The following is a 26075-nucleotide window of genomic DNA, read 5'->3' as shown; positions in this document are numbered from 1 at the left end:
ATCATTGTCCCATTATATTCATACAAAAAAATATCCTTTTTGTAAGGATGAAGAAGAATATAGAAAGGATTTCTTTTTTTTTTAAAGATTTTTATTTATTTATTTATTTGAGAGAGAGAGAGAGAGAGAGAGAGAGCAGGCACACACAAAGAAGCAGACTCCCTGCTGGGCAGAGAGCCTGATGTGGGGCTGGGTCCCAGGACCCCAAGATCACGACCTGAGCCAAAGGCAGACATTCAACTGACTGAGCCACCCAGGCGCCCCTAGAAAGGATTTCTAATATTTTCTTCCTGTACTCCAATGGGTTCTCCTGTCCCCCTCAGCCCCCGGGGGGTGTCTACGCCCTGCTCGGATCTCAGTGTCCTGGCCTCCAGTGGGTGTCCATGCTATCTGGGACAGGAGCTTGTCTGTTCGTTTCCTCAGGCCCCCCTTTGGCGGAAACGGCACAACGCCCCCTCCATCATTTCGCTCCAGAATCGGTGGCCTGACAGCCCAAACAATCATCTTCATGTAGCACCAAAATACTGCGTGTCTCCGCAGAGATCAGCCTCTGCCAGACCTTCGATGAACTTGGCGGAAAAACTGCTCATCAGGCTGCTGTGAACTTGACAGCATTCAAATCTGTTTGGGAATCATGAAAGCGAGTCTGGGCTGTGTTGCGGAGACCTCCCGGAGCGGTCGTGAAGATCAAGTGATAAAAGGGAGAAGAACTTCATCATACACAAAGGGCTCTACAAATGTCAAGTGATATTATTAGCAGTGATTTGCATTTATAGAGGAAGGAATGGAAGCAAAAAAGGAGACACAGACCTGCCTAAGGACAGCTTCTGCAGGCAGCCCTCCCCTGAGGCCAGGGAGCCTTCCTTCTCGTATCTTTTTCTACCAGGCAATCAATCGTGTACAGACCCTCCCCACTTTCCACCTCCCTTTTGGGCAGGAAGCGAAGTACCACGTTGGGGGCGGGGGGGGGGGGGGGGGGCAGCCTCCCCTGGGAACTGCATCCCCAGGACGTGGAGGAGCCAGAAACAGCCAGCAGGGGGCGGGATTGACCAGGATAAGAGTAAGAAGAGGCTTGGGGCCGGCTTGAAAGACTACAGTAAAATGTGGCATCAAATCCACGGGAGTTAGGTGGGGAAGGTCTTCCCAGGTGTCCAAATAATTCTTAAAAATGAATCCAGATTTGTCATTTCGGAATTTAGAGATTTGCTTGCTCCTAACCCTTCCCTGCCCACTACGGAATTCTTCAGCCAACTCTGAGCAAGGCCCCACGGCCAGGCACTCGAAGAATCTCAAGACATTGGAAAAGTCCTGCCCTCCGGAGTTTGCAAAGCTTGGAGTGAGGTAAATGGGGAACTTTTATATGCAAGAATTAGCTCTCAGTGCCAGCCCCTGACTTACGTTCATTTAATTCAAGAAAAAAAAAGCGCTCAGATTGCCTTTTATTTTTGGGTAAATGAATGAGATTTTCTCTGTGTTGAAGATTGGATCCCCCCACCCCCAACACACACACCTCATCCCCTGACCTCAGAGTTGCTTTCCCTTTGCAGGAGCACGGAGAGGGAGGTCCCTGACTGGGAGTCAGGAGACGCGGCTACTGGTCTCAGCCTTGCCCCAAGCCAGTCGTGGAGGGTCTCTGATTCCTCACTGTCCTCACCTGTAGAATGGGGGCTGGTGAGCGGCATTTTCTCCTTTACTTATACAAAGCTGTGATGTGACAGGCTAGGAAGGGGCAGCCGAGCAAGCACACTGCATGAACTTCGGCTGTCACTGAAGGAGGGGGCCGGGGCAGTGCCCTTTAATGTGGCAGAGGGAATGTTGGTCCCCCAGAGTTCCCTCCACAGGCGTGCTGGGAGCGACAGTTGAATGGGGCAGTTGGAGAGGAGGGCTCCAGGCAGGTGGGACAGGGAAGCTGAATCTGAGGTCCGTGGATGGAAGAAGACTCAGGCTACACGCAGCCGGCAACACCCGCCGAGCCCCGTGACTTTGGACCCTTCCTCCTCATCCTCTCCTCCTCGGGACGCTAGCGTTTCTTGCCCAGGTAGAGCTTCTCTCTGTAGCGGTCAGCGCCTGGTGCCCGTGTCTGTCTTCCCCAGTTCAGGCTGTGGAGGGCGGCACCACGCCCATTGTAGCCGCCCCCGCGGGAGTCGGCAGGGACCTGTGGCCTCCCAGAGCGGAAGGGAGGCTTGGGGGCCCTTCCATTTTGGAACCCCCTGGTACGTACAAGAAAAAGTAGACATGCCAAGCCAGGATATCCAAATTTGTGACATACAAAAGCCTACATTGAATAAATGAAGTCTTCTAACACACACAGAGACACACTGTCCTGTTCACAATTTCATCACAGGATTTATTTAAAAAAAAAAACACACACCACCACCGTTCACGGTGCACTCCCGCATGGTTCACACAGGTCTAAGATGGGAGTTCTCATCTTCCTTCCATCTTGTCCGAATATCTCTGTAACTTCAAGGGTGACCTCATTTGGAGACATCACACAGGTCACTTTGTGGGACCCTGTGGGAATGAGAGGCCTTGGGCAAAGCCCCCACCCCATTCCTGCCCCCCAGGCTTAGCATCCGCTAATCTGTTTGAGCTTCCTTCTGCCCTCTCTCCACTTCCTGCCTCCCTCTCCTCCTGGCTCTCCTCTGGCTCTCCACTTGGGTGCTGGGGACAGCTGGACAGAGCTTTTCCGCTGAGCTGGAGGCTGGTCAGGGCCTGGAGGAAAGGGACATGGGAGTTGGGGAGAGGACATGAGGCCACTGGATACTGGTAATTTGGGTGGCTTGAAATTAAGAATTTATTTATCAAGAAATCAACAGAGGCTGTAATCTCTTATCTGGGAAGGATTTTATCATTAACAGTGTATTTGCATTTGACTGATGCAGGGGACTCCTAAGGAAGGACTTCCACTATAGGCACAAAGGAAAACTAAGAATCCAATTCTCAAATAAGAATCGCTACTTGTTAATTTTCTGGGTTAGAAAGGCAGAAATGGAACATAATTGAGCAAAGTAAGTAGATGCGGAAAATATTTCTTCTTGAAACACCCTCTAGATATCTTTTGTCCTCCCTTTTGGAGAGCAAGGATAGAGAAAAATGAATCCACTATAAGGAAAACAGCAGTGCAAATGTGAGGATAAATGCCGAGTCTCCCAGAGCCCCAGAGTCAGGGAGACACTAAGGCATGGTGGGGATTGTGGCAAACTAATGCATGTGTGCCCTTCCAGAAAAGGATTGCTGCTGCTCAGTGTGGGGGACAGTAGCCACGTGGGCATGCAGAGCTCTTGATATTTTGTCACAAGCCAGAAGTCTTTTTTCTTTTAATATGATCTCTCATAATTCAAATTCAGAAAAATTTAAAAACTGTACAGGCTAAATAAAATGGGCCTGCATGTCGTAAGTGGTCCATCATCCACTAGCTTGTGTCCACTGCTCTAAACAGAGACCTTCCTGCTTCTACCTTGTCAGGTCCATGCAGGTCAGGTTAGGAAAGCAGAGGGAGGCACCAGGGACCTTCTTCCATCCCCTGCCAACCCTCAGATGCTCAGAGTGGGACAAACCTGCCAGGAACAGAGTCATGATGGCTGCAGGGGCCCTGGCCCGGTGCTGTCTTCTCTCCTTTCAGCTGCCATCAGGGCCCCCCCACCCCCACCCCCTGGCTGCCAGCAAGCAGATTTGCCGCTCCAGGCTGCTCCTCACTCCTGGCAGCGGATGGCACGACAGACGGGGATAGAGACGTTAGCCAAAGCAGACTTCCTGATTTAAAGTCTCATTTTCCCCCCGGGGCTGCCAAATTTAGCAAGGTGCCATTCCTGCTGCAATGCTTCCAAGCCGTCTTAGGTAATCATAACTCTGTATTCCCTGCGGAGTGCTCAAGGGAATTACCTCCCAGCACCAATTTCCTACGCACTCTGATTACCTGAACACGGCCAGGGAGGCCTGGTCTCCTGTTTGGCATCTTGGAATCCAGACCCCTTAAGATGAGCGGATGACAGCTGCTGCCAGGATTCTTTGCCATTAGGAAAGTGAGAAAAATTACAGAGGTCATAGTAACGGTGCTGCATGGATGGTGAAGCCCACACTCTCGGGAGGAGGAATTCTGGGTGCTGGAGACGGGGCCATGTAGTTTGGACGGGAGAGAAATTGCAGCTGGGTTGCTGGGGGTGAGCAGAGGGACACAGTGGCTGTCCTCGCATGTCTGAGGGCGCGTAAGGCGGGGTTAATGTAGCCCGCATGGTACTGAGCACAGAGCCTCTGTTGCAGGAAAATCAGTTCCACAGAAAGAAAACAATTCATTCCCTGTAGGGCTATTTTTTTTTTTTAAAAAAGGTTTAACTTTTTATTTTGAAATGATTTTAAGCTACATAAAAGTAACAACAATAATGCTAAGAAATTTTAACTACCCTTCACTCTGAATTGCAAATTAACATTTTGCCACATTTGCTTTAACATGCTCTCTCTATGCATAATTATTATTTTCCTGACACATTTGAGAGTAAATTGCAGACATTTTGCTCCATTATCTCTAAATACTTGAGTATATATTTCCTAAGAATAAGGAAATTCTCTTATATAACTATAATTATCACAGTTATTAATTGTCAAATTGTACAATTATCAACATCAGAAAATTTTACTTTGATATAATATTATGTACCCTACAGTCCATACTCAAGTTTCCCCAATTGTCCCAAAATAACATCCTTAATTTTTTTTTTTCCTGGTCCGGGATCCAGTGCAGAATTGGGTATTGCTTCTAGCTGTCAGGTATCTTCAGTTGCTGTTAATCTGGATTGTTTCTTTGTCTTTCATAATGCAAACAATTTTAAAGAGCACAAGCCAGTGGTTTTGTGGAATGTTCCTTTGGGTTTATCTGCTATTTCCTCATGACTTGAGTCCGGCTCTCCGTTTGTTTGCTGACATACCCACGAGGGCTATCTTGAGAAGGGACTGGGGTCTGTTGCACAGCTTGCTGAATCACGGGCTGGTTGGCTAGAAGGAAATTCTCACTCGAGACCCTGAGTTTTCCATGGCTGATGTCTTCCTGAATTCTTTCAATTCTTGGATTCTGTGATTCTCTCTCCCCCGAATAATTTCAGTTGGGTTTCAGAACTTGTAGTGAGCTCTTTCTTTTTTATCAGCTCCTCTGTGTTCTGCCTCCGTTTTGCTCAGGCTAACCTTCTGGGCAGCCCTCAGGACACTGCAGGCAGGGCACGTGGCCCAGAGGCAGTGGGAAGCCACAGGCAGCTGGTCAGGGACCGTGGCTTAGCTGCTCATGCCCATTTTGTGACCGTAACAGGAAAGATGAGAATGTGGTAGAAAGACTCTGCATGAAAGGCTGTGCTCTTGTCCAGATTTTTCTCCTCCTCTCTCTCTGGCCAGGGCTGGGTTGTATTTATTTAAGGAGCCAAGGACCCATCCAAGGATGAGAAGACAATTTCTTTACTTTTCTCAGTCTGCGTATCCCTGAGCACCCCCCTTTATTGTCTTCCTGCAGCATATCTGGAAAAGCTGAGGGGCCACGGGGCTGTGTGTGATGCTTTGGCTAGAGGAAGCCCTGAAGGGCTTTCTGATAAACAGCCAAATGGAAATCTCATGGGAAGGCTCTTGGGGTGGCGGTGGGGGGACTTTTGCCCAGGGTTTGGTCTTGCCCACATGGATGCCTCACCTGGGCTTTCTCTCCAACTCTCCTGCTCACCTCTCCTCTCTTTTGCATCCACTCAGCTCTAGCGTCACTTCTCATAAGAGGTTCCCCCTAACCCCATCCTCCTCCCACACCATACCGCTCTCTCCTTGCTCAGAACTTGGGTAGCACAGGTGGTCTGTGTTACTTAGTGACACTGAGCGTAGATATCCTGGTTCCAGGGTTTCCATTCTTAAATATGTGGTTAAATGTTACAGCATCGTGGGGCAACCCCTCCATAACTTCCAGATCTCATTTCTTTGCCTCCCAGAGGTAACCACCATCTTGAAATTGGTGTATATTTTCTTATTCATTTTAAAAGGTACACTATTTTTTTTTAAGGATAGTGTTTGGTTACAGAAAAGTTGTGAACACAGGACAGAGGGTTATTGCATCTGACATTGCTGTTAACACCTTACATATGTGTTAGGATTAATGAACACATACCGATACACCATTATTGACCTACATCCAAACTTCATGTAGCTTTCCGTAGTTTTTACCTAATGTCCGTTTTTTGTTCCGGGATCCCATCCAGGATATAGTCATCATGTTTCCTTAGGCTCCTCTTGGCTGTGACAATTTCTCAGATTTTTCTTGTGTTTTGATGACCTTGAAAGTTTTAAGTAATACTGGTCAGGTATTTTGTAGAATGTCCCTCGATCAGGATTTGTCTGTTACTTTTCCTATGATTAGACTGGAATTATGGGTTTTGGGGAGGACCACAGAAGTAAAGTGCCTTCCTCATCCCATCATTTCAAGGACACATACTATCACCATGACTTATCACTGCTGATGTTGACCCTGGTCACCTGGTTGAGGTAGCACTTGTCAGGTTTCTTCACTGTCAAGTCATTCCTTTTTTCCCTTTTCCATATCGTACGGTACACTTGGGAGCACTGTATTCTGGTTGATAGAGCTCTTTCTCACAGGCCTACACGTTGGCAGTTCTGATACTTCCGTGTCTGTATATTGGAATTCAATTAAGCAAATGGTTGGTGAACACTGAGAGCCAGGTTTCTCGCTTTTGGAGTAAGTAGCAGTTTACAAGTAAGCAAGGGGCGGAAGTTAGAATTATGATAATTACAGCAATGGGTTACAGTTGGAGAATCAGGAGGGACCCATGTTTAGATTAAATATATTCAGATGGTTACACATAAAAATAATTTTAGATATGTCTATTTATGCTAGTTCATATACACGCATACACTTCCTTGCTCTGTCAGCCAAGGGGGTCCAGAAGCAACAACATCCTAGCAACAAAGAGCACACCTAGTACCCATATCTTGGTTTCTAGTACTACTTTCCAGTAAGAGGAATCAGGGCTACTTGGAGAAATGGAATTTTACTATAAATATATTTATCAGTGCATACTTGTTTTGCAAGTATGTGAACTTTACACAAGTGGTTATCATAGTGCACGTATTTTCTTCCGATGCCCTTTCCCCTTCCAATTTATCATGTGCAATATTCACATGGGTTGATGTGTGGATTTCTATTCATTTTTATTGTCGACTAGTAATACAAGGTATTCATATTATACGACACATCGTTTTCCTATTGATGAATATTCAAAATGTTACAAAAAGAGCTGCTACAGGGGCGCCTGGATGGTGCAGTCGTTAAGCGTCTGCCTTTGGCTCAGGGCGTGATCCCGGCGTTATGGGATCGAGCCCCACATCAGGCTTCTGTGCTAGGAGTCTGCTTCTTCCTCTCCTACTCCCCCTGCTTGTGTTCCCTCTCTCACTGGCTGTCTCTCTCTGTCAAATAAATAAATAAAATCTTTAAAAAAAAAAAAAAAGAGCTGCTACAAATATTTCTATAGAGGGGCCATGGAGATATTTGTACATGAGATTCTGTCTTCTGTGGATTTTTTTTTTTAAAGATTTTATTTATTTATTCGACAGAGATAGAGACAGCCAGCGAGAGAGGGAACACAAGCAGGGGGAGTGGGAGAGGAAGAAGCAGGCTCCCAGCGGAGGAGCCCGATGCGGGGCTCGATCCCATAACGCCGGGATCATGCCCTGAGCCGAAGGCAGATGCTTAACGACTGCGCCACCCAGGCGCCCCTTACTTTGTGGCTTTAATGCACATTTCCCTGATACTCAGAGATGGAACATTTTTGTGTCCGCTTACTTGGCTCATCTGTGAATTGCCCGTTTGTATCTTTTACTCGCTCCTCTAACTGATTGTCCTTTTGTTATTGGTATATGGAGCATTCTTTGTAAACTTTGCTTACTGATTCTTTGTAGTTAAGTGAATTACAATTATACCCGGATGCTGCTTCACTTTTTAATCTTGAAACAATGTTTTTAAAATTCTGGTCTTTTAAAAAATTATGTCTTTTGAATAACATGACTTGTTATTAAAAAAACAAAACAAAACCACGCATGGCTTTTTACTGTTGAGGTTGACCTTGGTCACCTGGTTTGAAGTAGTATTTGTCAGGTTTCTCTACTGTAAAGTTATTCTTTTCTTTCCTTTTTCATACTGTACTATACTCTTGGAAGCACCATATTCTAGTTGATAAAGTTGGTGCTCGCGGAGTTGAACAATTTTAATACTGTTCGCTGGTAGTTCTTTTTTCATCCTGTTACTTGCAATCTATTTGTGTTTTGATACTTAAAACCCATCTCTCGTGGGGCCATATCATTGCATCTTGCTTTTGCATCCAGTCTGACAATCTCCAGTTTTTAACTGAAGTGTTTACTCCATTCATATTTAATGTAATTATTGATATGGTTGGGTTTAAGTCTATCAGCTTGCTATTTGTCTTCCACTTATCCCTCTGTGTTTTATTTTTCTATTCCTCTTTGCCTACAGAGGGTTGGCATTGAGATGTCAATTATATCTCAATAAAGCTGTTTGGGATTAATCTACTATTTTATGCTCCATTGTATTTTGATTGAATTCTTTAGCTTTAAGTCTTTGTTTTCTTTCTGTGTTTTTACCCCCTAGAGCTAACACTATGCTGTGATTTACATTTTCGTATGTGTTATTGTGTGCTTATTTTTCAGTCTGCTTAGGGAAATAGATAAGTAAGTAGGAAAGTTTTCCCAGAGGAGAAAATGTCTAAATTGAGCCTTGAGGGCTGAACAGGAACTGGTCAAGTGAAGGGAAGGATGTTACATTGTTCCAGGTTGTGGCAGTGGTGAGTGCAAAGACCAAGAGGCAGAAATAATTGGCGATTTGTTCAGACATGTGGCATTGCTGGAGTGCAGTGTTAGGTGGTGCAAATGGAGGTGGATGGTGGAGTACAGAGCAGGTTGACAAGAAGTTTAGGGAGTTCCTATTTGAATTAGGAATCTAGTACTGGATCCACGGTATTCATGTCATTCATATTCATTAATTGAATGATTGAAGAGATTTTGAGCAGAATTATTGCCTATAAAACATTTGCCCGCTCTAGTTGTTTAAAATGCCATTTTGGGGGATTTCTCTTTTTGAAGGGAAGACATTTTAATTTTCAAACTTTATTGTAGGAAAGAATATATTATTCTAGAGGAATGCTTCTTTTTTTTAAAGATTTTATTTATTTATTCGACAGAGATAGAGACAGCCAGTGAGAGAGGGAACACAAGCAGGGGGAGTGGGAGAAGAAGAAGCAGGCTCATAGCGGAGGAGCCTGATGTGGGGCTCAATCCCAGGACCCTGGGATCATGCCCTGAGCCGAAGGCAGACGCTTAACCGCTGTGCCACCCAGGTGCCCCTAGAGGAATGCTTCTTGAAATATAATATATGCAAGGGTAATTGGGAAAAAGTGGGCATGTCAGTTTCTCTGTATCTAGCCTGCCCCAGATGAGATAGTGCCACTCATTTTATATATACTCTGCTTTTCCCCCAGCTTTATTGAGATATAATTGACATATAATACAACTTGTTGTATTATACATGTAAATGTGTACGACATGGGGATTTGATAGACTTTATTGTGAAATGACTACCACAGTAACATTAGTTAATACCTCCATCCCCTCACATAATTACCATTCTCTTTTGAAGTGAAAATGTTTAAGACCCACCCTCTTAGCAACTTTCAAGTCTGTAACACAGTATTGTTAACTGTAATCACCGTGCTGTACATTTGATCCCCAGAATTTACTCATAACTAGAAGTTTTTACCTATCTTTGACCAACACGTCTCCATTTCCTCCAACACCCAACCCCTGGCAACCACTGTTCTACTCTCTGTTACTATGAGTTTAGCTTTTTTAGATTCTAGATATAAGTGGACATAATACAGTATTTATTTTTCTCTGTCTGACTTTGTCACTCAGCCTAATTCCCTCCAGGTCCATCTTTGTTGTCCCAAATGGCAGAATGTCGTTCTTTCTCAAGGCTGAATAATATTCCCTTGTGTATGTACACCACATCTTCTTAATCCATTCATCCATAAATGGGCACTTGGGTTGTTTCCGTATCTGGACTATTGTGAACAATGCTACAAGGGATGTGAAGGTGCAGGTATCTTTTCAGGATTCTGATTTCATTTCGTTTGGATATATACCCAGGAGTGGGATTGCTGAATCATATGGCAGTTTTACTGTAAACTTTTTGAGGAGTTTACATACAGTTTTCCATACTAGCTGTACCAATTTACATTCTCACCAACAGTGCACAAGAGTTCCCTTTTCTCTATATCTTTGTCAACACCTTGTTATCTCTTGTCTTTTTGATGATAGCCATCTAACAGGTGTGAAGTGATATTTCCTTGTTGGCTTTGACTTGCATTTCCCTGATGATTAGTGATGTTGAGCACCTTTTCATGTACCTGTCAACTATTTGTATATCTTCTTTGGAAAAATGTCTATTCAGTTCCTCTGCTCATTTTTTAATCAGATTTTTTTGTTTTATTTTGCTTTTGAGTTGTAGGAGTTCTTTATATGTTCTGGATATTCACTCTTTATGAGACATGATTTGCAAATATTTTTTTCCCATTCTGTAGGTTGCCTCTTCATTCTGTTGATTTTTTCTTTTGCTGTGCAGAAGACTTTTAGCTTGATGTAGTGCCACTTAATTATTTTTGCTTTTTAGTTTGCTTGTGCTTCTGATGTCATATCCCAAAGATTGTTGCCTAGACAAGGAGCTTTTCCCTCTGTTTACGTCTAGTTTACTGTTTTAGTTCTTATGCTTAAGTCTTTAATCCATTTCAAGTTAATTTTTGTGAGTGGTGTTAAGACAGGAGTCCAATTTTATTTATCTGCATGTGATTATCCAGTTTTCTCAATACCCTTTATTAAAGAGAATATCTTTTCCCATAAAATATTCTTGTATGCCTTGTCAAATATTAGTTGACTGTATATGCAAGTATATATGTATATGTATATGTTTTTTGTGGGCTCTCAATTTTGTTCTGTTGGTTTATGTATCCATTTTTATGCCAGCACCATTGATTACTATAGCTTTGTAGTATAGTTTGAAATCAGGAAGTGTCATGCCTCCAGCTCTGTTCTTTCTTCTTTGGCTATTATTAGCATATGTTGAACCATCCTTTCTTCCCAGGGATAAATTCCACTTGATCATGGTGTATGGTTCTTTAATGCGTTGTTGAATTCAGTTTGCTAATATTTTTTTGAGGAAATTTGCATCTATATTCATCAGGGTATTGGCCTATAGTTTTCTTTTCTTGTAATGTCCTTATCCGGCTTTAGTATCAGGGTAATGCTTGTCTTATAAAATGAGTTTGTGGGGAATATCTCCTCTTCAATTTTCAGGAGGATTTTGAGAAGGTTTGGCATTAATTCTTCTTTAAATGTTGAGTAGAATTCACTAGGGAAACCATCTGGTCTTTGGTTTTCTTTTTGGGGGGTAGTTTGGATCACCGGTTCAATCTTCTTATTGTATTGGTGTGTTCAGATTTTCTATTTCTTCGTTTTTCAGTTTTGGTAAGTTGTGTGTTTCTAGGAATTTATCAATTTCTTGTAGGTTGTCCAATCTGTCAAAGTATGGTTGTTCTAGTAGTCTTATGATCATTTGTATCTCAGTTGTAATAACCACTTTTTCTAATTTTATTTCTTAGTCTTCTCTTTTCCTCTGAGTCTAGGTAAGGTTTGCCAATTTTGCTTATCCTTTCAAAGAACCAGTTTTTAGTCTCATTAATCTTTTCTATTGTTTTTCTGGTCTCTAGTTTATTTATTTCTACTCCGATCTTTGCTATTTCCTTCTGCTAACTTTGGGATTACTTTGTTCTTCATTTTTTGGCTCATTGAAGTGTAAAGTTAGGTTACTTATTTGAAATCTTTCATTTTTCTTAATGTAGACATTTATCACTGTAAACTTCCATTTGGGGATTACTTTTGCTACATCCCACAAGATTTGGTATATTGTGTTTCCACTTTGTTTCAAGATTTTTTTTTTTTCCATTTTCCTTTTGATTTCTTCTTTGACTCATTGGTTGGTCAGAAATGTGTTGTCTAATTTCCACATATATGTGAACTCTCCAGCTTTCTTTTGTTATTGATTTCTATTTTCATACCATTGTAATCAGAAAAAATACTTGGTATGATTTCAGTCTTCTTAAATTTGCTAAGACTTGTTTTGTGACCTATCATGTTCTATCCTGGAGAATGTTCCCTGTGTTCCTGAGAGAATGTGTATTCTACTGTTGTTGGACAGAATGTTCTTTATATGTTTGTTAGCTCCACTTGGTCTAAAGTGTAGTTCAAGTCCAGTGTTTCCTTATTGATTTTCCTTATTGATTTTCTGTCTGGATGATCTAGCTAATGTTGAAAGTGGAATATTAAAGTATCATTGAACAGTACATCTAAAACTAATGATGTACTATATGTTGACTAATTGAATTAAAAAAAGTTACCTACTATTATTGTACTATTGTCTATTTCTCCCTTCAGATCTGTTAGTCTTTGCTTAGTATATTTAGGTGCTCCATCGTTAAAACATATCTGTCTATCTATCTATCTATCTATCTATCATCTATCATCTGTTTATATTTACACAACATATATATGTGTGTGTATGTATGTATAATATATGTATATATGATTTTTATATCTTCTTGATTAATTGATCCTTTTATCATTATGTACTAATTTTCTTTGTCTCTTGTTATAATTTTTGGCTTAAAATGTATGTTGTTTGATATAAGTATAGATATGCCTGCTGTCTTTTGGTTTCCACTTGCATGAAATACCTTTTTCCATCCCTTCACCTAGAGCCTATGTGTGTCTTTATTTTTTTTTTATTTTTTTAAAGATTTTATTTATTTATTCGACAGAGATAGAGACAGCCAGCGAGAGAGGGAACACAAGCAGGGGGAGTGGGAGAGGAAGAAGCAGGCTCATAGCAGAAGAGCCTGATGTGGGGCTCGATCCCAGATCGCCGGGATCACGCCCTGAGCCGAAGGCAGACGCTTAACCGCTGTGCCACCCAGGCGCCCCCCTATGTGTGTCTTTAAAGCTGAAGTGAGTCTCTTGTAGGCCGCACATAGTTGGGTCTTATTTTTTTCATCCAGCCAGCTACTCTAAGCCATTTGATTGAAGAATTTAATCCACTTACATTTCACGTACTTATTGATAGGTAAGAATTTACTAATGCCAGCTTACTGTTTTCTGGCAATTTTGTAGTTCCTTTGTTCCTTTCATCCTCTTTTGCTGCCTTCCATTGTGAATCGATGATTTCATAGTGGTATGCTTTGATTCCCTTCTCTATATCTTGTGTAAATATACCGTAGGTTTTTGCTTAAAAACCTTTTACCTTAAGTCTTACATAAAACATTTTATAGATATAATAGTCTATTTTATGTTGATAACAACTTAATTTTGATCACATACAAAAACTCTACCCTTTTACTCCTCTATTTTATGTTATTATTGTCACAATTTGTCTCTTTTTGTATTGTGTATTTATTAAAAATTATTGTCTTTTAACCTTCCTATTAGAATTGTTAACGCACTACCGTATTACAATATTAGAGTATTCTGAATTTGACTATATATTTACATTAGTTGGTATGTTACATATTTTCATGTTACTAATTAGTATCCTTTAATTTCAGCTTGAAGAATTTCTTTCAGCATTTCTTGTTAAGGCAGATCTAGTGGTGATAAACTACCTCAGCTTTTGTTTGCCTGGGAAAGTCTTTATCTCACTTTTATTTCTGAATAATACCTTTGCCAGTTAAGGTATTCTTGGTTGGTAGGTTTTTGTTTTTGTTTTCCCAGCACTTTGAATTCATCATTCCACTCTCCTGGCCTGTATGGTTTCTGCTGAGAAATCACTAATAGCCTTATTGGGGTTCCCTTGTAAGTTACAAGCTTCTTTTCTCTTGCTGCTTTTAAGATTCTCTCTTTGATTGGCTTTTGACTAGTTTTATTATAAGGTGTGTTAGAAAGAATCTCTTTAAGTTGAGTTTCTTTGGTGACCTATGACCTTCATGAACTTGGCTATTCAAATCTCTAATTAGATTTGGGAAATTTGCAGCCATTCTTTCTTTCTTTTTTTCCTTCTAAATTTTTACTTATATTCTAGTTAGTTAGCATACAGTGTAATATTAGTTTTGGGAATAGAATTTAGCAATTCATCACAGCCATTAGTTCCTTTTTTTTAATTTTTAAAATTTTTCTTGTAAGATTTTGTATTTATTCATTTGAGAGACAGAGTATGAGCAGGGGAGAGGATCAGAGGGAGAGGGAGAAGCAGACTCCCTGCTGAGCAGGGAGCTCAACTCTGGGCTTGATCCCAGGACCCTGAGATCATGACCTGAGCCAAAGGCATATACTTAACTGACTGAGCCACCCAGGCACCCTGCCATTATTTCTTTAAATAAGTCTTCCGCCCCATTCTCCCTCTTTTTTCTGAAATTCCAACAATTGGCAAACTTTCTTTTGACGGTATTCCATAGATCACATAGGCTTTCATCACTCTATTTTTTATTCTTCTTTCTTTGTTCTCCTCTGACTGGATAATCTCAAAGTTCTTATCTTCTAGCTCATAGATTCTTTTTGTTGTTGATACTATTACACTTTTCATTTTATTCATTGTTTTCTTCACCACGAGAATTTCTGTTTGGTTCTTTTAATAATTTCTGTCTCTTTGTTAAACTTCTCATTTTCATTGTGTATCGTTTTCCTAATATATCTGAATTGTCTTTCTGTGTTTTCTTGTAACTCATCAAGTTTCCTTAAAACAGATGTTTTCACTTCTTTATTGGGTTAATTGCAGATTTCCATATCTTTGGGAAGATTATTATTTTCCTTTGGTGGTATCACGTTTCCTTAATTTTTCATGCTCCCTGAAGTTTTGCATTGCTGTCTTCATGTTTGAAATATCAGTTACCTCCTCCAATCTTTACAAACTGCCTCTGGGACAGAAATACCTTCCATGATCCTTGTTGGGGAGTCTAGGGCCTTCTCAGACCTTCCATGGGTATGTCTGCTCCATACTTCTTGCTCTTCCTTTGGCAGAATTCTTAAGCCTATATGCTTTCTCTCAATCCTGCAAAGCACTGGGGTGGGTGCTGACAGCCTCCCTTTTGTTTCCCCAAAAGTGGTGCTAAAGCTCAAGTTTGTGGTTGTTTCCTAGTCCACGGATTTGGTGTGGTTTCCTGTGCATGCTCACTAGCTGTCGGTCAAAGCTTCCTCTCACTGCTGCCGTTGGCAACATACACAGGGAGCTGGCCGCAGGATGGGTGTGTGTGTAGATGAGGCATGTTGAATGCTAGGGTGCCTGTGAACCAGTTGGATGCATGTGTGAGTGAGGTATCCTCAGAGACTCAAGGGCAAGTTTCTTGATGTAGTCTGTGATGCAGTTAATAGGATCCATGTTCCTTTACTGCCCTCCAAGAGTCCTATGTGCCTCTCTTGCAGCCTCTTCCTGCCCCTGTCATGTAGCTCAGAATTTAGTCCTCTGAATGTGGTGAAAGAAAAATAGGCTTCTTTGCCAGCATCCTGCATAGCTGGATGCCAGCTCTGGAAGCCAGTTCTCACTTTCCCCTGTGGGAGAGATCATGGGCTGAGAAGATCTCTTTTGGCCCTAAGCAACGCTGCCTTGGGGCAGTGATAGTGTGGATAAAGTCAAGCTATTCTCCTTTCCCTCTCCAATATAGCCAAACTTACATTTTCTTGCTCCAGTGGTGTGCTGGAAATTCTCCACTGGGAACCTGGACTTCCCCAAATGTTCCCTTGTCCTTAGTGATTGTCCAAAGCAATATTTTTCAGGGGCTCCTAGACCGTGGCCAAGAGGGGCTGGAGCCAGTTCATGGGCCATTCAAGGCTCACAGCCAGGACCAAGATCTCTATGTCCATTACCTGATATATGGGTGGGCAAGACTCCTCCTGGGTTTCTTGGCGTATGGTTCTGGATCCCACCGCTCCCAGAAGGACATTTTTGCTGGTGAATAGATGCCAAATTGTTGTTGGGAGTAGGGGAAACACAAAAATTGTCTTATTCAGCCATGATACTAGTGCCATTGCTACATATATTCTCATCCTTTCCCTTTTTTGAGGTTCTGTTTCCTCTTCTGTATAATGAAGAGTTTGTAAAAGATTAAATCAGAGAACATTTCCAACTCTGTCATTGAATTATCAGTCATTACAACCTTGATGGGAATTGGTTTTTTTTGATGTTTCTAGCCATGAAATCTTCCTGAGAAAATTCATGGTAATGGGACCCCCATATATATATAATAGTGAGGCCTCTGGGGGTAAGTGACAGAAACCAACTCAAGATAATTTGGGTAAAAAGGGAGAATTCATCTCTAGCGTATAAGGAGGGAGGTGTTATGGAACCCTAGGGGAAGAATAGAGCTGGGGTTTCATTCAGGAAAGGATTGAAACCAGGAATAGAAGAACCTTCAAGGATTATTCTCTATTCATTAAGTTTAGGTGATTGGTGAATGGGGTGGTTGCTTTATGGACTGGACAGGCACTCCAAAAAGTGTTCTCTCCACCTAGATTGTTGGCTTTCCTTAGGGGCAGTTGTCCCAGAAGTGGGGGGAATGTGGGCTTGTCCAGATGTGCCTGTTCCTGAGAAGTAGTCTCATTGGAGGTCTCTAGCCCTTGGGTATGGGGCAATGTGGATGCACAAGCTTCTGAGTATCTGAGAGAAGCAGGAAGAAAAAGAGGTGTGTGCGTGACAAACTTCGGTCTATGTGAAGCGAATTTATGTGACAGCAAACACACCTTCCTGGAGCTCTTTGTTGGTCTGGGATTCAGGGTTGGCCACAGACTGGCTTCCAACAGACAATCCATGATAGGCTTTCTGCTCCCAGTCAACCCAAAATGGGAAAGAAGAGGCACTGAATGTCCTTGCTAATAAGGAAACCTCAGAGTGAAGTTGAGAGATGTGGCAGGGTTTCTGGTCACACCTCACCCCTCAACCCCCACCTGATCCATAAATGTAGAAAGCTAATTGGTGAAACTGTCTAAGGGGTTAGAGCAAGGAAGCTGATGTGGGTAGAGTATGGGTGGATCCCATTCCAGAGTGTCGTCATTTTTCAGTGACCTTCCTCATCTCCCTGCTGCAGAGTGAAAGTGTTCCTAGGCCAACAGCCCAGGGCTCCAGGCTGCCATCAGGATGGTGGGTGAAGGCCCCTACCTTATCTCAGATCTGGATCGGCGAGGCCAGCGAAGATCCTTTATAGAAAGATATGACCACAGCCTGAAGACCATGATCCCGGTGAGACCCTATGCAAGGTAAGCCAGGTGGGGGATTGGATGGAGCGCCAGGGTAGAACTTCCAGAATTAGTTTCTAGCTCATCAGGAGAGTAGACATTGGCCCTGCTCCCCATGCTGCTGCTCTATATGCTTGTGTTTTTGTCTCCCATCCATCCATCCATCCATCCATCCATTTATTAACCACTTCTTTACTCTTATTATCCTTTGGTGAAAGGGAGACAATAGCCAGTGTTTAAGGAGAGCTTTTGTTGTGCCAGAATCCATCTGTCCAAGTACTTTGCCAACATGGTCTCATTCACTCTTCACAGCCACCATGGAAGTATTATTATCTTTATCTGATGGGTGGGGAAGTGAGGCACAGAGAAGCTAAGTAATTTGCCCAAAGTTCATCAGTGAGCTTTTTCTCTGTAACACACACACTTTTCACACGTAGAACCTTAAAACAACTGCCATTTAGTTAGCATACAATTTTATAGTTGGGTCAGCAACTTGAGCTGGGCGCAGTTGGGTGATTCATCTGGTCACTGGATACTTATAAATCTGCTGGTCGGCAAGGTGGCTGTTGCCTGGGGCAGTGGGGACAGGTGGGCCACGTGGGCTATCAATCCCCATCAGGGTATCATGGGCTTGATCGCTTAGTATTACGGTCGACCGCTGAAAGGATGAGTTGAAGCATATAGGCTTTCTTGAGACTCAGGCTCAGAATTGGCACACCATTTATTTACAGCATTCTATTGGCCAAATTAAGCCACAAGTCAGTTCAGATTCAAGATGTGGAGAAAGAGGCTAGACCTAGTGATGGAAGCAGCTGCTAGCTCACATTCCAAAGAGTTGTTATAGAAATGGGGAGAAGGAATTGGGTCAAGTTTGAACTGCAGGATAGGAACACATGCAGCTTGACTTTCAAGCTCACATGCTTAACTGTAACATGATATGATGTGATATTATTCATATTATATTAGTCATGATATTATAAAATGCTGCCCTTTCTACATGGAAACGGCCCTGTGTCCTGTCCTCTGAACAGCAGAAGGCCAAGTGGCATCTCTGTAGTAAGCTGACACAGCATTGCTCTCTTCTAGAATTTCTGGACCAAAGATGCAGCTTGAGCCCTCTGAGGGGAGAGGTGAAGGTTGAAAGGTGAGGGAATAGGCTACCATAATTAGCCCCAGGCAGGAAAGCGATAACTACTCACTGTTTTGGTTAAGTTTTTATTGCTTTGTGGAGAGGCAATGTGGTATAGTGCTTAAGAGAATGACGGGATCCTGGAGTCAGCAAGCAGTGGGTTTAAATCATTGTTCCAGCACTTATCAACTGGAAGATTTTGGTCAAGTACTTTAACTTCTCTGTGCCATGATGTTCTTGTCTATGAAATGGTATCATTATACTTCCCTTCTGTACATTCCACTGATTCGTTGTAATAATGCTATGAGGTAATGTACAACTTTATCATAAAAGCCGCTTTTTAGAAAATTTTACTGTGTGCCAGGTACATAGTACATTGTTAATATTCTCTTAGCTTGAGTTCTCCCAAAGCAGAGCCTGAGTTGAGAACTTGGCTGCAGGTGATCCCAGGAAGCAGGAGGGAGGATTTAGGGAAAGTGAGTCAGGGAAGGACAACATGGTGTCATCAGTGTCACTGCTGTAGGAATGGGGACTGGATTCTACCCTTCTGAGAAGGTGTACAATTTTCCACCCAAAGGTTGAGGGGGTGCATTTATCCAGGGGCTCCTATACTCCATTCGTTAAGATTTGCCCCTGGAGGCATCCGTGCTCTGCAATTCTGGGCTGCAGTTATGCTCCCAAGAAGGCACCGAAACAGGTGGCGAAAAGAGGCATAGCTCACATTCGAGATGGGATGCTGTCAGCTTGAGCCAAGAGTCTGTGACCCAGGGCATCCTGACAGCATCTGCTACAAATATAAACCTCTTACAGGGTCCAGAACATACTAACGACTTAGTAATAAGTAGATATTACTCCACGTCTCTGGCTTTATTCTGTCTTAGAGGGTCAATTTCTCAAGGGCAAAACCAAGGCCTTTTCCTCCTTCATTTCCTCTTCCTCTTTCTTTTCTTCTCCTCCTTTTCCTCGACTGTTTACTCTTTCTCCTCCTCCTCTTTTTACTTCTTTGTCCTCCTTTTCCTCCTTCTCCTCTCCATTTCTTTTTTCTCCTCCTCCGTTTCCCCTCCTCCATCTTCCTGTCTTATCTGCTAGCTAGTATTTATGTAGCCGGAGCACTTTAAATGTTTTAATTCATTCCATCCTCCCGATCTGCAGAACCATGAGTTTGCCTCCAGCATGTGCCTGCTAAAGTCCAGCCCGGCGCCCCCCCCCGCCATGGAGGCATGTCCTGCTCTGCACCTTCCCCATCCTTTTGAGAGCACAAGACTTGCACCTCACTTCTCTGATGATCAGCTTCTGGGCTTCATTTCCTCATGACAAATGGGTCAGGTGCCCTCTTTCCCACGGGATGGTCATGAGGCTTGAACACTGGCTCACTAAAAAAATTCTGTGGTTTGTAGCATTTATCAGTTCTTCTGGCCCACCATGGCCAATTTCAAGCCAGTGTGATGTCACTGAGAGCCATGTTGGGAAGAGACGCGCAGCAGCGCCCTGTTATGTGCTATTTCTACCATATAGACGCAACAGATTTGCATAATCTAGAGATCATAGATACTAGCAAAATCTAGTAAAATAATTAGGAAGTGATGAGTTTCAAGTACTTATTACCTTTGTCCTTGAGATTATTTATTTAAAATTATGTAATTTTTAATACTGGCCATTGATGAAGTTGTAGGGTATCGGTGAGGTTCAGTGGGGTGGAGTCCGGAGCTGATGACCAAGAAAGAATTCTTGAGATGTCTTTGGTGCAAAATGATGGTTTATTAAAGTGGGGGGCGGGGGGGGGGGACAGGACCCGTGGGCAGAAAGAGCGGCTGCCCCGGGGTGTGAGGGGTGGCTGATTATATACGATGGGGTTGGGGGAGGGAAGGAAAAAGGGGGGTTTCAAGAAAGTACTTTCATACGTTAAAGAAGACTCACAGGATACCAGAGGCCCTGCCATTGTCAAGTTAAGGTTGTTTCCCCCTCTAGTAAGGCATTCACATGAAGATAGTTGGGAACTTCCTGGAGGCTGCAGATTATAAGGACATTTAATTGTATTTATATTCCCTTCTGGAAGCTAGGTTATTGATAGAAATGCTTTGTTCTTGTAGATTGCTAAAACATTTGTAAACTGAGGGAGACCCAAGTCTTGCAGGATTGTGGTCTGTATAAGTTAACTATTTCTTTGTCCTTTAGGGCAGCCAGGAGTGCCTGAGGAATGTCACGTACATCCCATGGGGGGGGGGGGTTAGGAGTTGTGGGGTGTCAGTTTCTCCTTTGTCCTCAGCTTGCCTTCTGTTCCCTCATCAGCCATGTTTGGCAACTAACTTGCAAAACTCCTGAAAATCTTACAATCAGCTCTCACAAACTGGTATGAGCCAGTCCCAGCACACACCACTGCTCAGAGGGCTAACGTGTGGGAATCGCGGCTTCTAAGTGTGGCTGTGGATATTACTACGGCTAAGAACTCAAGCCAGGGACTCAGGGCAATGACCACTATGCCCCGGAGCCTGGAGTGTCTCGTTTGTCTTAGGCTGGCACCCAACCCTGTGGATGACGCGGGACTGTTCTCCTTTGCTACATTTTCCTGGCTCACACCAGTGATGGTTAAAGGCTACAAGCACACGCTGACTGTGGATACCCTGCCCCCGCTGTCACCATATGACTCATCGGACACCAATGCCAAAAGGTACCAGGATTCCCTTGGGTCACCGCAGGAGAGGAGCCCACCCTATGCAGGAGCCCATGGGCCCTTTGAGGGCTCCCCTTTCCCGGTGTGGAAATGGACACCTCCAGGTCCTTGGAGACCCTCTTTGGTAACGGCTCTCTGAAACACGGGTTGGGCTGACTGAACTTGTTGGCCCAGTGTCTGCGGGGGTGAGGACTGGGGGTGTGGAAAAAGGACTGCTTGGGGGCTACAGCCTGAGGCTCAGGAGCGTGCTGGCTGGGCTGTCTCTGGTTTGTAGGAGCACTGCCTCAGGACGAAGGTGGCCGGAGCCCCCCCCCCCCCCCCCCCCCACGCCGGGGTGCTGCTGAGTGCAGCTCCAGGCGTCATGTTTTGTTTTACTTTAAAAATCATTATTGGGCTTTCATATTGCAAAATAAGTTTAGGTTGAACCAAATGAAACTGCCAATATTTGACAATTTTGATTTGCAAAAAATGTAAATTTCATGGGTTCACCCTAATTCATATTCATTCTAAAAATGTGAAGGCAACAGACGAGCAAGCCGTGGGACTATCCCTACTGCGCTCCTGCTCTGCTCCCCAGAGGTCAGCATCGTGAAATGTCGCTGTGGATCTGTCCAGAATTTTCTCTAATTAAGTATGTCCTGTGGTGCCATCTTCCGCAGATCAGTACCTCTTCTTCCTCCCACTTACATGTCATATTTTTTTTCCTTAAACAAAGTGAGGCATACTATAGAATGTTACCCATTTTGCTATTTTCAGAAAGCATTATAAAGACTTTTCCATGTCAGCGTAAGGATAGAGACATTAACTTCATTCTTTCTACCAGCTGCTTTGACCTTTGAGGTTGTGATGAATCATAATGTCTTAAACAATGGGGAACTTCTCTAAGCCTTTTCTGCATTTGTTTCTCCTGGGAGTCTTCTTATCTTTGGCCACAGGGGGTAAAGGGCAAGGCGTAGCCTGCAGTCTGTGCTTCAGGGGCTGGGAGTTTTCATCAGGGCTACAACTGTGCTTCCCTCACCCGTGGGCTGCAGATAGCTCATTCAATGGTAGTTGCCCAAATTTACAGTCTGGAGAAAGTTGCCTGTGAGATCAGAGAGAAGGAGCTGGACCAGTGCCTATGGAGTATTGGATTTTCCTTCTACTTTTCTTGTCTGAACTTCTTTTTCTGTTTTTAGTGTTTCCTTCCATCTATCCAACAACAGCTTGGACCCTCCTCTCTTCCATGCTGTGCCTATTCCTAGGGGAGCCAATCCACTGCAAAGACTCAACACCAAACACGGCCTCTTAATAACATGCCACTTGAGTCCGTGCCTCTGTTCCAGACTCTGAATTCATATACGTCCAACTGGACAGCTGGCCTTGGGTGACTCACAAGCATCTTCTATCGAAAGCTGCTTTCTTGATCCGGGGCCCCAACCTGATGATGCTCTTCTCTTCTTGACAAATTCCATTCACACAGCTGGTTGAGCCAGAAAATTGGGGTCCTTGATCCTCCTTCCCTTTTCTTTCACATCTAGTTCATCAGTATGTCCTGTTGTCTCTGTCCATCCTTCCTCAGATGCACTGCTCTTAAGTCCAGTGTCAAACCACTGCCACTTCTCCCCTGGAGGTCAACAGTGTCCTGCTGTGGTCCCCCTGCTTTTGCCTTTGTTCCCCTATAATCCACTATTCTCACAGCAACCTGACCGGTTTTTTATTTTTATTTTATTTATTTATTTTTATAATTTTTATTTTGTTATATTAGTCACCATACAGTACATCCCCAGTTTTTGATGCAATGTTCCATGATTCATTACTTGGGTATAACACCCAGTGCCCCATGCAATACGTGCCCTCCTTAATACCCATCACCGGCCTGTCCCAGTCCCCCACCCTCCTCCCCTCTGAAGCCCTCAGTTTGTTTCCCAGAGTCCATAGTCTCTCATGCTTCATTCCCCCTTCTGTTAACCCCCCTTTCTTCTTCCCTTTTTTCTACTGATCTTCCTACTTCTTATGTTCCATAAATGAGTGAAACCATATCATAATTGTCTTTCTCTGCTTGACTTATTTCACTTAGCGTTATCTCCTCCAGTCCCGCTCATGTTGCAGCAAATGTTGAGAAATCGTTCTTTCTGATGGCTGAGTAATATTCCACTGTATATATGGACCAGATCTTCTTTATCCATTCGTCTGTTGAAGGGCATCTCGCCTCCTTCCACGATTTAGCTATTGTGGACAGTGCTGCTATGAACATTGGGGTGCATATGGCCCTTCTCTTCACTACGTCTGTATCTTTGGGGTAAATACCCAGTAGTGCAATGGCTGGGTCATAGGGTAGCTCAATTTTTAACTTTTGAAGGGACCTCCACACTGTTTTCCAGAGTGGCTGTACCAACTTGCAATCCCACCAACAGTGTGAGAGGGATCCCCTTTCTCCACATCCTCTCCAACATTTGTTGTTTCCTGCCTTGTCAATTTTTGCCATTCTAACTGGCTTAAGGTGGTATCTCAGTGTGGTTTTGATTTGAATTTCCCTGATAACCTGACCGTTCTTTTAGGTATGTAAAATGATCTTAGCACTTCGGCTTAAAAACCTTCAATGGCTTCCTTTGCTCAAGAAAAGAAGCCTAACCTCCTTTCTGAGAACTGTGAGGTCCCAAGAGATTTGGCTTTGCCTGTCCTCCCAGTGTCGTGTCAGCCCTTCTCCTCCTTTACCCTACTCGTGTCACACTGACCTTCTTTCAGATCTTTGAAACGGACAAACTCCTCCCTGCCCTGGGGGAGATGACTCTTGCCATTTCCCTGTTGCCTCTGTCTTTTTTTTAATCAGAACTGGTTTTGTGCCTGAGTTGGGCAGTAGGAGCAGGAAATGAGGGGCTGGACACTGCCCAAGGGCCAGGTACCAGCCGGTGCCTGTGGCAGGGCTGTGCCCCCCTGCCCCTCCCATACCCCATCTGCCCTGGAAAAGAGGAAAAGAGCATCAGTGCCGCTGGCAGGGGGCCGCCACTGCCCAGGGATGAGGGCTGTGCTGGCGCCCTTGAGAGGTCTGTCTGTGGAAGTAGCTTCAAACAGCGAGTGGAAATGTAAGTCCCTTTCCTTCTTCCTGTTCTCTCATCACAGATTTCGAATCCTTTGGGATGAAGAGGTAGAAAGGGTGGGTCCTGAGGAAGCCTCTCTGGGCCGAGTGGTCTGGAAATTCCAGAGGACACGAGTTTTGATGGACATTGTGGCCAACATCCTGTGCATTATCATGGCCGCCGTAGGGCCGGTGAGTGGGGGCGGCCCTTCTCCCGCCTTGTCACACAGGTCCCCAGACTGGCGAAGAATGGCATTAGTTACTTTCTGTACGAGCTGGTGGGTTTAGTACATTGTCATTATCTTCGAGCTCCTTGGGGGCAAATTTTCATAAAGCTAATCCTTGTCAAGCACAGCAGCCGCCACTGAAATTAATTAAAAAGTTTGCCTCGTAAAGTCAGCTTGCTGACATTATCTGAGGCTCCCTATTCCACCCTCAACCCCAGTGGCCTCTCCTCTCTCCATTGTGCTGTTTTACAGACGGTTCTCATTCACCAAATCCTTCAGCAGACCGAGAGCGTTTCTAGGAACGTCTGGGTTGGCGTTGGCCTGTGCATAGCCCTTTTCGCTACCGAGTTTACCAAAGTGCTCTTTTGGGCCCTTGCCTGGGCCATAAATTACCGCACAGCAATCCGGTTGAAGGTGGCCGTCTCCACCCTGGTTTTCGAGAACCTGGTGTCCTTCAAGACTCTGGCACACATCTCTGTTGGCGAGGTAAGCCGGTCCAGAGTTTCATTTTAGAAAATTAAATCCTGCGTTTTCTGCATATGAGTGAGATGTGCTTCCTGGATGGCACATATGCCTTCTTTTCATTTGCCCAATGTCCTGCCCACTCTATCCCATCTCCCTGCGAAGTGAGGGGATGGAGACTGAAAACATCAGAGGGGTTCAGTGAAAGGAAGGCTCCTTTCAAGCTGAAGAAATTGGAAAGGCTTCCCTCTTCCAGCTGAGACAGGGCTTGGGGGCGACCTCATTCGATCCCTTTGGCCGTCAACAGGGCACCGAGGCAGTATGGGACACATCACAGGCTTTTACAAAATGAGTGAGGAATTGATCCAATAATTCTGATTGTGTAGAGTTTGGGGTGTTAAAGCCATAATAAAGACTATGCCTGCTGGACCTCAGAATTTCTTTTCTTTTCTTTTCCTTTCTTTTCTTTTTCTTTCTTTCTTTCTTTCTTTCTTTCTTTCTTTCTTTCTTTCTTTCTTTCTCTTCTTCTTTCTTTGCTTCTTTTTTTCTTTTTCTCTCCCTTTTCTTTTCTTTTCTTTTCTTTTCTTTTTTCTTTTCTTCTCTTTTCTTTTCTTCTTCTTTCTTTCTTTCTTTCTTTCTTTCTTTCTTTCTTTCTCTTCTTCTTTCTTTGCTTCTTTTTTTCTCTTTCTCTCCCTTTTCTTTTCTTTTCATTTCCTTTCTTTTCATTTTATAGAGAGGGAGAAAGAGAGGGTGGGGGAAAGGGGCAGAGGGAGAGGGAGAATCTCAAGCAGGCTCCACACCCAGTGCAGAGCCCAACATGGGGCTCGATCTCACGACCCTGAGATCATGACCTGAGCCAAAAACAAGAGTCGGATGCTTAACTGACTGAGCCACCCAGGTGCCCTGAATTTATATTTTCTTAAGCCCTTGAACCTTAACAATAAAATTCTCACCATTTACACAATAAAATTTCCCTAGTCAAGGGAACTGCAGGTGGCATGATGTAAGGGAGAAGACTTGCTTCTTTCTTGCAGTTGCTCTTTCATTATGTCCAAAGCATCCTGTATCAGTTAAGACGAACTCGGCTGCATAGAATAAGAAAATCCGAAATAGGGCGTCTGGGTGGCTCAGTTGGCTAAGCATCTGCCTTTGGCTCACGTCATGATCTCAGGGTCCCGGGATTGAGTCCCGCATCGGGCTCTCTGCTCAGCAGGGAAA

At 43.7% G+C, this 26075-nt stretch overlaps 1 protein-coding gene across 1 annotated transcript in view; it reads left to right on the top strand.

Moving 5' to 3' along the window:
• Nucleotides 1-26075, top strand: part of ABCC12 (ATP binding cassette subfamily C member 12) — an 89331-nt gene that overhangs the window by 6116 nt on the left and 57140 nt on the right. Inside the window, exons 2-6 of the mRNA XM_057313884.1 lie at nt 424-1341; nt 17166-17334; nt 20955-21110; nt 24213-24360; nt 24648-24881. Coding sequence (XP_057169867.1) covers nt 17216-17334; nt 20955-21110; nt 24213-24360; nt 24648-24881 — 657 coding nt within the window. The 5' untranslated portion in view covers nt 424-1341; nt 17166-17215. The remainder of the gene's footprint in view (nt 1-423; nt 1342-17165; nt 17335-20954; nt 21111-24212; nt 24361-24647; nt 24882-26075) is intronic.

The sequence above is a fragment of the Ursus arctos genome, unplaced genomic scaffold (genome assembly GCF_023065955.2).
Source record: "Ursus arctos isolate Adak ecotype North America unplaced genomic scaffold, UrsArc2.0 scaffold_19, whole genome shotgun sequence".
NCBI classification, from domain to species: Eukaryota; Metazoa; Chordata; class Mammalia; order Carnivora; family Ursidae; genus Ursus; species Ursus arctos.
This window is presented reverse-complemented; position numbering and strand designations above follow the sequence as displayed.